Source organism: Parasteatoda tepidariorum, chromosome 3 (assembly GCF_043381705.1).
Source record: "Parasteatoda tepidariorum isolate YZ-2023 chromosome 3, CAS_Ptep_4.0, whole genome shotgun sequence".
NCBI classification, from domain to species: Eukaryota; Metazoa; Arthropoda; class Arachnida; order Araneae; family Theridiidae; genus Parasteatoda; species Parasteatoda tepidariorum.
Genome location: NC_092206.1, coordinates 30,148,202 through 30,160,534, shown reverse-complemented (window position 1 = coordinate 30,160,534; position 12,333 = coordinate 30,148,202). Strand labels below are relative to the sequence as shown.

General features: G+C 28.5%; 2 protein-coding genes across 2 annotated transcripts in view; one reads left to right on the top strand and one right to left on the bottom strand.

Moving 5' to 3' along the window:
• LOC107456063 (short spindle 3) overlaps positions 1-4,630 on the bottom strand; it is a 57,479-nt gene extending 52,849 nt beyond the window's left edge. Inside the window, exons 1-2 of the mRNA XM_043039043.2 lie at positions 4,248-4,630; positions 1,645-1,735 (exon numbers count right to left, since the gene is read on the bottom strand). Coding sequence (XP_042894977.1) covers positions 1,645-1,695 — 51 coding nt within the window. The 5' untranslated portion in view covers positions 1,696-1,735; positions 4,248-4,630. The remainder of the gene's footprint in view (positions 1-1,644; positions 1,736-4,247) is intronic.
• Positions 4,631-5,084: 454 nt separating this feature from the next.
• Positions 5,085-5,903, top strand: LOC122268769 (uncharacterized). The gene has a single exon (XM_043039053.2). The coding sequence runs from the start codon at positions 5,085-5,087 to the stop codon at positions 5,901-5,903; it is 819 nt and encodes a 272-aa protein (XP_042894987.2).
• Positions 5,904-12,333: the final 6,430 nt, after the last annotated feature.

Genomic DNA, 12,333 nt, shown 5'->3' with positions numbered 1-12,333 from the left:
CAACACGGCGACATTGTCGCAAAACATAACAGAGTTCTTGCAGAAAAATATTTCTTTTATAAAGTTTTTTTTTAAAAATTACTTTTCTTTTCTACAGAAATTTACACGTAATATTTGAATCATGCATTTAGATAATCACTTTTTGACACGCTCAATTTTTGCCAATAGTATCGTAAACCGAATTTTCAGGTGGCTTTTAAATATGCCGACATATTTCAAACAAAATGGAAAATTTGAATCGTGCATTTGAGTATTTACTTTTTACGGCAATAATTCTATCGAATTCTTGGCAGTTATTGCTATTGATTTCTTCATAGTTTTTAAATCCGATATTATTTAATACATTATTTATTACAACAACCTAATCTTGAAGCGAAACATGCATTTGAGGAGTCAGATTCATATTATTTTGTCGTCGATATCATACCTGCAATTTTCTACAGATTTCTTGATTTATAATTATTTCTTTTATCATGATGATTATTTACAAAATGGGAGGAAAAAAATAATTTGTGCGCTCCCCCTCCTCAACAAAATGGGATAATTTCTCCCATAATACTAGAATAAAAAATTATTACATGTTCAATTAAAAAAATAAATAAATAAAATTTGTAAACGCAGCGTTTTTGTTATTTTAAATTAGTAACATATATGCTTGTTATTATTAAAAGTATATTGCAGAAAGATATTAGTACTAGCTTAATGGAGAAGCTGGCTGTGAAAAAAAGACAATTAAGTCCTCTGCTATGTAGAATCCAACAACCCAAAAAAATGCCATTTACAAGTATCAAATACATGATTTTTGGAGAAGGAAAATAAAATATCAACTAAGTCTGATAAGTGCAAGAAATAATTACATTAATTTAGAGATCATAGGAATTTAAGCCATCATTCACTGTACCTAATTTATTGTTATTTTAGTTGAGTTTGCTTAAAATCCTAAGCACTTTAGAGTATGATTTTATGAATTCATGTTTTTATGAGGCTAAATAATGCTTAACAATGGATTAGGAAATAAAAAATCACCCTATTTGATGTGTTCCACATAATAAGAGACACAAATGACAGCGTTGAATGTGCTATGATTTTAATTTACAACTTACTCACGATGAATTGATTTTTCAATCGTGGCGAATTGATTTTTCAAATAGTAGGGGAGATTAGGGTGACTTGATCCCCTTGAAATTTTTTTTGCAATTTTTAATTTTTATTTTGAAAAAAAAAAGTTTTTAGTCAAATGTATTGAGTTGTTATTAAAGCCTCAACAATTTGCTATGCTGTAATATTTTATTTTACTTTTATAAAATCNAATAAGAAAATATTTTATAAATAATCAGGATCGTTATTATAACAGTAATTAACTAGCATTATAGTTATGTATAAGATATGATTAGTTGCTTGAAATTTTGTAAAATTTGAGAAAATTATTGAAATATATAACAAATTACTTTATAAGTGGGCTGATCTATCACTTATTCCTCAAACTGATTATGTAAGACAAGTATTCAGACTAAATATTGAAATATTACAGAAATGCATGTTCAAAAAACTTTTTTTATAAATAGAAAATTCGAACAATCAATCATACCTAATCCTTTTTCAAAAGATTATCAATATAAGTATATAAATGATGCAATCTCTTACCTCTTGTTCTGATGTTGAAATGGAATTCTTTATTTCAGTAACAGATGCCATTTTCTAACATATATATGTGAAGATTAACATTGAAATAAAACTGAAAAGAAAACAGTTAAATATTAAACTTTAATATTTAGCCTACTTTTTTTAAAATCTTTTATATTTATAGATTAAAAATCCTTTTATAAATGCAGACCACACGTTTTAATTAATAAAATTATTTAATTACTACTATCCTCTTATTTTCATAAAAAAGAACCCAAATCTTCAATTAATAATTGTAGTCTGGTCTCACGAAAATAAACATTTACAGGCAATTTTTTAAAAATCTTAATGCATTCAGAATCCCTTAAAACTCCCCAAAAGCATTTTATTACTTTCCTAAGAGTGCTATTTATAAATTTATTTTTAAGCAAAAAACGCTTACTTTCGATTTTACTTGAAACGGAGAGACATGTGATTATTCACGAACTGACATTACACGTGTCGCTCATTTACAATCCCTGCGTTGTGAAAGCCAATTTACTCTTGCTTCAGTTTCTATTCTCATAACTGAACTATCAGTATAATAAATTTAACCCTAATGTAGCTTAATGAAAATGTGGGTTTAATATGAAAGTAGTAAAATGAAAATATGGGTTTTTTTAACATTAAATTTCAATGGTACCCACTGAAACATTGTTAAGAGTTGACGAAATTTTCTAGTTCTGAATATTTAAGTTCAGTAAAAAAGAAGTTAGACTAATGTATGTCTGGTATTACTTATAATGCATTATAAATACAAAAACATTTATTCTTTCATTTTTTTAATTAAAAATGTATAATGTATTAATTTTATTGTTTAAAAATTCTTCATTCTAAACACAGACAAATAGTTTGCAAAAATAAAGAAAGAAATTAACAAAAACCATACTTTGTAAATACTATACTGTAGAAAGAGGAATTAAAATTTATATTTAAAAATAAAAATTATTTCTAACAGTAACAAAATTACTATTAACTCAAATAATAATAATAATAATGTGTATTTAATTACTTAATACATAGTTAACCCTTTCACTACCAATTTTTTTTTTCTGAGAAAAAAATGAACTAAGTAATTAAATATATCAGTTACAATGCAAATATCGATAAAATTCTAAAAAAGGGAAAAATTACTGAATTGTCAGTGACATCAAGGAATACCAGTGGGACATGCATTCATAATAACACAAAGCATATTTAGCCCATAGGGTTATTTGAAACTGCCTGCGGGACATATATGTCCCGGTGGTAGCGAAAGGGTTAAAAAAGAAGACAAACTGCTTTAGTTAATATTTACTTAAAAAGAAAACCTTTCAATTCTAGTAAAAAATAAATAAAAAGAAGAGGCAAATCAAATTACATTATTTCAATTCTTGAACATTAACACATAGATTGTAACAATGATGGATTCATTATTTTTCAATGGACGAGATTTATCAAAATACTGATTTGATTAAATGCAATATCGAATAATAAAATTCTCCATCCTATATCTAAAGGCATACTATTTCTATCTAATCTGAAACTAATTTCAATAAAGTAATTAGACTGCAATGGAGCATTATTTTAACTTAAGAATAAATGGAATAAAATAATATTTTCAATGAACTTTAATACCACCGATTTCAGTGAAAAAGAAATATTGATTCGCTATGAAGAGCAACATCATTATTTCTTCATTTTGGTGATAAATAAACAGTTTGAAGTTTTTAAATATTTCTTTCATTTTGCACACCCTCTCAAAACCATAAATTTAATTTAAAAAATTTTTACTAAGAATTTACAAAGGATATTAGTGATATTAAAACTAAAAGAGCATTGAAATTGCCTCAGCGGATGGAGACGGACATTTTGATTCAGCACATGTGATATCAAGACCAGCCATGGATGGTGTTTGATTTAAACACTTGGGAGGCATTCTTGGGTAATTTGAATGTTTAATAAAATTAAATAATTAAATATTTGGCGGAAAAAAAATCTGATTAACGGTTTTAGGAGAGAATTTCCAAAAAGTTAGGATTGAAAATGAAAAAATTTAAGAGATGCTTCAATTGTCCATTTTCAGGCATCTAAACAAATTTTTTAAGAGCCAGGTATGTTATTAATATTACGGTGTATTTTTGTTAAGAAAATACTTTACCCTTAGGCTGCACATAACCACAGCATTTGTTATATCTTGTTACATTTATTTAAACTGAATAACCTTTATAACTTTTTCTCCTTGTTTGCTGGTTGATAAAAAGAAACAAGAAAATCTGTTAAAGATTCACTTAAAAAGAAATTATGAATAACATTAATCAACGTTAAATAACATAAATATTCATAGAATAGAATACTAGCGGAACTAGAACGTTACTATGTAAAAATTTGTTATTTAATTCCTTTAGACAAATTATAGCATATACAACTTTTCTTCTTGCTAAATACGTAAATTATGTACAAACAAACATTGAATCCGAATCCAACAGGCGTAAAACAAAATTATAAAATCAGGATTAACATTTTTACGATTTTTTCAAGCATTTTACCAGTGTAAAAAGAAGAAACTAAAAATTAAATTGTTTGAATAATGAAGTCCAACGCACCTGTCACTTAGCAACTACGAAGATAAAAAAAAAAGACAACAAATTTCAAAATATAAATGCTACAAAATAAATACAATTGTAAATTCTTCAATTTTTTCTGAATAAATTTGAATATAATAATTGATAATGAATTTAGACTATTATTTTGAGCATAAATAATTGCGTGCCCGTCCTTGGCACTATTTCAGTAAATAACGTATAAAATCAGGATTTCTTTCTGCTATCAAATTTGTTTCGTACATTGTGCATCAGTTTAAAGTTCGGAAAAATAAATTTTCATTCAAAATTACTGCAGCTTTTAGATTATTCAGTTTGAAAAGTTTAAAACATTTAAAAAAATCAATATTAGGTACTCAATGTTTGTAATTGTTTGTTTATATCATACGCTTCCGAATGCCTATTTCTGACACACAAAGCTGATGTCTTTTAAAGTTGCGATTAAAGGACTATTTTCACTGCAATACAAAAAAATTTACTTATGCGAATAAGGAGATTCGAAGGGGAGCTGGTAAGTTTTTCTGGAATGTAGGTTTTTCAGGAATCTGATATATTTCTCTAATCAGGATTCTTATTAGTATCTCCGAAATTGTATCCACCAATTTCCGTAAACAGCATGAACGATCAATAGAGAGCCAATTTCATTTTTATTAATTCACGCACATCCGATTGCCCTGAAATGTGAAGGAACACCTGTGGCGTAACTACCACTACAAATATTAAATACCAAATCAATAGTATATAAGACATGTTAACTTGAATCCATCACGAGGTACCTTTTGATAGATGAAGGTTGACATAGTCGATAATTAATTCCCCCACATTGGTGACCCGGACGTGATGGATTCAAGTGAAAAGATCGAAGCAACGATCGTCATGGACGCCGAAGCTAATAAAGTAAGCATTAAAATTCCACCTTTTTGGAGAGAGAAACCCGACATTTGGTTTTACCAAGTAGAAGCACAGTTTCAAATAAATAAGATCACAACTGAAGAAACCAAATTTAATTATTTGATATCCCAACTGGAACCGAAGTATGTAGAAAATATTTGGGACATTATTAAAGACACTAAGCCTAACAAATATACCTTGGCGAAAGAAAGACTTTTAAATACGTTTAAGGAAAGCGAAAACAAGAGAATTCAGCGCTTAGTTACAGGATTAGAACTTGGAGATTACAAGCCAAGCCAACTTTTGCAAAAAATGAAAAATTTAGGAGCAGACGATTTTTCAGAAAAAGTGTTAAAATCTTTATGGCTTGATAAAATGCCGAATTTTATACGAAATATTCTGCTTGTCAGTGAAGAAAGTTTAGATAAACTGTCTACGATGGCGGATAAAATTCACGAAATGAAAACTGGGGAAGAAATATGTGCTGTTTCACCAAATGTTACCAACAATGATGCTTTAATTGCACGAATAGCAGCATTAGAACAGAAAATTGATTCACTGCAAATAAATGACCGTAGTAGATCTAAATTTAGAAATAATTACCGAAATACATCTCGAAGTCGCAGTCATTCAATAAAAGCATTCAATAGGAAAGGTAAATATTGTTACTATCATTTTAAATTTGGTAATCGTTGCCGACCTGAGAAATGTTATTCACCATGTGCTTGGCGAGAAAAGTCGGAAAACTCCATGATGCAACAGGATTAGCGGCTACAACTGTTGCTGATGTTAATGAAAGCCGCAAGTTCAGATTATTTGTAAAGGATAAAAATTCAGGATNCAATTGTGCAGCTCTAGTGCGACGTAAATTAACAACAACAACAGCGTGAGGCTGAGCACTTTATGGTAGAACAGTTTAACGAGGATCGATAACTCGCATGCTCGGTCCGTACGCCGGCAGATCAAAGGTCATCCACCCATTCACAGAACAGAACCAGTGATTTCGATATTCTAATGGGAACCGTCTCCTTATAATCAGTCCGCAGCAGGACGCATCAATTTTAGGTAATAAACTAAACTAGTTGAAGTCACCTTAAGTCCCTTAAAGTTTCTGTTCTCTTACAAAATACGATTTCTGGTGTATTCATCATAAACTATTCCGGTGTTAGATTAGGATGCTACTGACAATTCAAAAATAGAAAGAAAAAAATTTAAAAAAAGTTTTGGACTGATTTAAGAAAACAATTTCCAATAATCCAATGGAAAAATGGAAGCAAAAGTTAACTTGACTAAAAAATCATTATTCGATTCTTCATAAATTCGTAATTATGAATTATTCTATTGCTACAGAACGAATGAATTAAAATATAGACATGAGAAAAATTTTAAAATGGAAACCAATGAATTTAAAACCCAGATGACTACCTAAAAAAAGATAGTTCGAGGATGCAATTAAAAATCTAATCGAAATGAAAATTACCAACTGGCATTTGTTAAGTCAGGCAATGGACTCTGGGCGTCGCAGGAGCCCAATTTTTGAAGGAAGTGAAATTAAATTACAATCACAATAGTTCTCAAAATTTTATACATAAGAAGAAAAAAAATATTAAATATGCTAAATACTTTCAAAAAGATTGATTATTTTTTATCTCTTTCTTGTTTTTAACTTTAAGAAATTTAAATTGATAATAATTTACGAAAATGTTCCTAATTTATCTGAAATATTGAGGGGGATTTTTATAGATTACCAGGTGGACATATACCCACCTCCCCCCCCCAGCGTCGCCCATGTGAATATACATAGTTCTTAGTATGTACCAAGTTAAGGTATCATACCAAACTGACTAAAACACACTCTGTAATTGATTTTCAACTTACTTGATGTGCTGGTGGCCTTAGCAAGAGTTACTTGGACCTAAGCACTGGCTTACAACTTTTACGTATTTATATTCTTTGTATTTATATAAAATCACCTTTGCTTCAAATGTAGGTACATTTTTCACTTTATACGATCTTGCGCCGCGAGTACGACGATTTTTCTGATTTTGTACCATTTAAATATAACTATTCTTATTATCGAACTTTTATAATGAAATATAAGTTTTATTATAAGAAAATACAATTTTCCAGGATCTGAAGATGAAGTTATTGGATTTCAATAAATCGTTGATTTCTATAAAAATTTTGGTTAAATCTCATTTTTTGTCACTAAATTGAATGACAAAAATGTATGAATTAATAGCTTGGGGGAGTGAGAGGAAATTTAAATAAACTTTAATTTGATAAAAAATTTAGCCCAGTACCCCAAAGTTTCAATCACAGTTTTGTAATTATGAAATGATATATGATTTGAATTCAATATAACGAAATATTGTTGTAATAATTATTTCTCCTGTGATTAAAAATAAATGATCCGATGTCTCTTTTAACAAATATTTAAAGTACCGTATATCTTAAGATTGAAGGTGAACGTGATTAATTACTTTTTTTCTTCTGAAAAAATTATGGAGCACAGCCCTCTACTTGCTTAATAATTAGTAATAAATAACTTCAATAATTAGTTCGTAATCATTGTTTCTTGTCCTAAGCTGGAATTTCAATGAAAAACAAAATTGGCACCAGTTTGCCACAGCACATTGATACACTGAGAAAAAATAAATTATGATCGAAACTACCAGAAAATGGTATAATTTACCATGTTTCTGGCTCTATAGGAACACAAAAAAGTTTAATAATTTATACCAAAGCGTTTTGGTAAAAATTTTAATATGGTTTAAAAGACCTATAAAGTATAGTTTTATAATATGAGTTAAAATTTGGTAAATGTGATAAAGTTTTTTAATTTCATCATGATTTTTTAGAGCATGGCATAAAAACCACTTATTCGATTAAATTTACTTTTCCGTTTTGTATTTCTTACTAACTGTGCGGTGATAAGAATTGTAATTTTGAAAACCAGAATTTTCGATACATCGTTACCATATATGTACGGAAAAATTATTAAATGGATGGTTTAAGTACTGTATATATTGGTTTTATTAACCAGAATTATGCTTCGTCACCAGAAATGTCATTAACATACCGTTCGCTAATTTTACCAGAATTTTTTCTTTGTACTTTAGCCTCCTTAATTTAGATTAATTAATTGTCAATATATTGACAATAAATGACACAAAAAGAATGAAAATTCTCTTGGAGACTTTGAGCGGCGTATAATATGAGTTATTTTTGGAGGAATGCATATGGTGTATGGCACAGAAGCTTAAATTTAGAACTTTATCGTGCCGTCAAAGAACACGTCATCAGATATATAAAAATCTTAGGAATTAAAAAGATTGGACGTGTGTTTAGAATGAACAAAGGTTATCCAACTCTGAAAATATTCTTTGCCAGACCCTCTGGAACAAAAGAACTGCCTAGACAAAGCCTAGAAAGGGATCTCGCCATTTTATGAGTGATTAATTGGAAAACCATGGCCAAAGGCCTGGAGGAAAGTTCTAGAGAAGCCAATGACCCACCCGTGTCTGTCGTACTGCTGAAGAAGAAGAAGTAGAAATTGTTGAAAATTTTTTTCGAAGTTAAATGAGATTGAATAAAAAAATTTTTTTTTTTTATAATTGTTACAATATTTATAAAATTTTGAATGCAATTAAAAAGACAAGTATTAAAAAAAACTCATATTCGGTGGTAAAAGTTTTTGAAAAATTAAGCAGCATCTCCCCATTAAAGGGAGGGAAAAACCATAAAAACTTTTTCATATTTTTCCAACCTAAACAAGATTCCCACCTTCAGAGTATACTCTAATACGAAATCTAATATTATATAGTATAGCATCAAAACTAACGCAAAGTAACATTACGGCGAACGCTAGATAATATTAGTTTGCATAGAATCTAATATTATATAATGCAGAGCAAACAGCTACCTCTTGTATCTTTCTAATATTAGAAGTTATGCAAGAACGTTAGATTTCACCGATTTTCCGATGTTAGCTAATATTAGGTGCTACTGCTACCGAGAATAGCTTTTATCGACAGTGGGTTTTATGCAAAACATTTTCCGCTATGGTAGCATAAATTTCTATTGAAATGTTAAAATAAAAAATATAGATTCGAAATAAAATGTTCTGATTTTCTGACAAATCTGTAGTGCGCAATCTTGGTACTGACTTCACTCTTCCCAGTACATACTGATACACAACTTATTCATTTCGCAAAAAAATTCTGATTTCTGGAACAATTTTTGCACATTTGAAGCAAACTATATATGATTGCGAAAAATTATAAATTTTATACATTTCTTCCTGCTGGTTTCGCAGTCGCTATACATATTTCAAACATGTTAATGTATTCATTGAATTATCTCTAAAAGTATTGGAATGAAAAATTTTAATGAGCTCTTTAATTAAAAATGTGGTCTTTTTACCTCTTTTTTTAAATATCTAATTACTTCCAGAACTAATATTCTCGAAATTATTGCTTTGAAAATAAATACTTCTATTATTTTTGTTTGGGAGTTAAATTTGTACTGTAATTACTAACCAAACTATTTATTTTTTAATTAGTTTAAACAACAGTTGTATTACACTTTTGAAACTTTTTGGCAACCCATTTTTTTTACACTTCAAATTTTAACGAAGAGCGAGCTTATAAAATAAAATTCTCGAAAAATAAACGAATTTTTTTTCTTCTTTTGCATCAAAATTTATTTCAGTTAGTATTTGTTTAAAGCAAGACAGAATTAGTGGAAAAATTAAATAACTTGCCAAGTGTGATAATTGATTTCGATATCTTTTATTTTTGCATAATTTGAAGCTATTTGCTGCAAATATTTTACTTGGTTGGATGTGGATAATAAGTCTCTATACTGAACACTTGGGCACACAACGCAATGCTTTCATAATAAGATTGGGGGAGATAGGATTACCTGGTCTTAAATGAATAAATAATACTACTAATAAAAATAAAAAGTTATTTTGGTCTGTCACAAAAATAAAATGCGTGCCACTATTAGCAGTGAATACTTTGGAAGTTCTGTAAAATTGTTTTTCTGCCTGAAAAATTACCCAACAGGAAAGTTCAGAAAACGGCTTTTAACTTTCATCAGCAGTTTTGATGACTAGTCGGTGGTACGGTTTTCGTAATTTAATTAAAATGAAATGCTTTTAGGGAATCTCCCGGCTAACAAAGAGATTTTATTCGACTTTTAAACAATTTTATGAAAATGAAAAAAGTACTTTTGTATATTTTATTATACACAAAGGAAATTTAAAATCATAAATTTTAAGTTTTTAATTGAATGTTATTTTAAAATTAACGGACTTTATATCCAAAATGCAAACGATCATGATATACAAATAATTTTACATAAAGGGTGAAAAATATTATAACGCAATTAAAAAATTTGTATGAAATTAAGGGGAAAAAAAGAGGGGATTAATAAAAAAAGTGCTTTTTAGCAGTAGATATTTTTGCTCTTTTTCCCTCGACATTATTGCACTTAAACTGCATATGCGTAGCATAGGAACGCACTGAGGATGATAAAAAAAACCTCTAGAATAATACCTAACTATAGCAGAAAAGCGATACAAATTATATAGTATCCCGTTCTTGAGTTATTAGCGAAGGCTTGAACAGGCAAACTTATAATTTTGCATAAGTAAGGATTGCATATTGAAAATCAAAGATCACAGATCAAAAAGTTTCCACTTTATTGCTGGGATATGTAAACAAAGGGAGGGGGAAACAAAACAACAAAAAAAACACGGTTAATTTTTTTAAAGCGCGGGAAACAGGTACACTAATTGATCTTACGTGTACAGCGCGTCCTTGCGGAAATAAGATTAAAAACTATTTTATCGTTTGCTTTTATTATTTTTTATCTGAATTAATGACTTTTTCTGTTATCGTTTGGTTTTATAATTCATTTTAATTGGGTATAATATGAAAAAAACACAACTACTTCGATTTAGTAGTAACAACATATGACGCAATGCTAAACGAATGGAATTTAGTTGTTGTTTATTTAGTTACTGTTATTAGTAGTTGTTGTTATTTGTTTTAGTTGTTGTTGTTTATTTAGTTGTATTTAGTTTCAATAACTTTTCTTTATAATGCAATAAAATCTGGCGAGCAGCTATTTAAACGATCGAACACTTCGTTTGTTTATTTGTGGCTTGAAGTTAGGCTCGCAGAAAATGCCGTTCATGGGTTAAATTTAGTAGGAACAACACAACCTGTGACGTAGGCTATATTATACCCAATTCTTTGAAAAGCTTGGATGTTTTTTGTGAGGACATGAAGTGTCAAAGAAGACAAAAGTATTCAGCATGTTAAGTTCATTACAATTTAATTTAAATCTTTCAAGTTCTCTCAACGTTTTTGAAAATTCATTTTTGTGTTGAATATAATATCTATTCAGAGGTGATTTGTCAGTGAAGTTGGAATTTAAGAGTATAAGACATGATCTCTATAAAGTACTATTTTTGTTTAATTGCTAAAAATTAATCTATTATTCATTTTATTTCTATTATTAATTATAATAAAATAATCTGTTGCTAAAACCCTAATAAATTAATAAAAGTAATTCGGTACAATATCAAAGCTTAAAAATAACAAACAATGAACACTGATAAGTATTATTTACTACAGTTACTTTATAAATAACTTTTTCATCTAATTATCAATTCGGATTTTTGAGTTTAAAAAAAGAACTTTTTTTTAGTCTTCCAAAAATGATTCTTTTTTTCTCGTCTGAAATGGAATGAATTTAGTTTTTTATTTTAATTAAATACTGTATTTCTTATGTTTAATAAAATATTTTCCTCTGATTGCATATTTATTACGTAAGCGTAAATGAAAGCATTTTTGCATGTGTTCTGAATGTCTAAATGCTATTTTAATTTAAAATTTTTTTCTATGTGATTTAAAATAGTTCTCCTTTAACTAAATAGATGTTCAAGTGATATCTGTCTTCAAGATCAAGCTTAAGGAACTTTATCTTAACAATATGCTAAGTAACTGTATAAATTTAATACAAATAAATTTATTTATAATGACATAAAATTAACTGCAACCAAGAGAGATAACTTGGTAATAGTTTTAACGTGACCGCACTATATTTGTGATGAAAAATGATTAAATAAAATATCGAACGAAAGTTTTATGAGAAGTTGCAACCTAAAACTGATATGCGAACA

Excerpts from the sequence above, each read along its gene's own strand:
- LOC122268769 (XM_043039053.2), top strand. The coding sequence starts at position 5,085 with ATGGATTCAAGTGAAAAGATCGAAGCAACGATCGTCATGGACGCCGAA.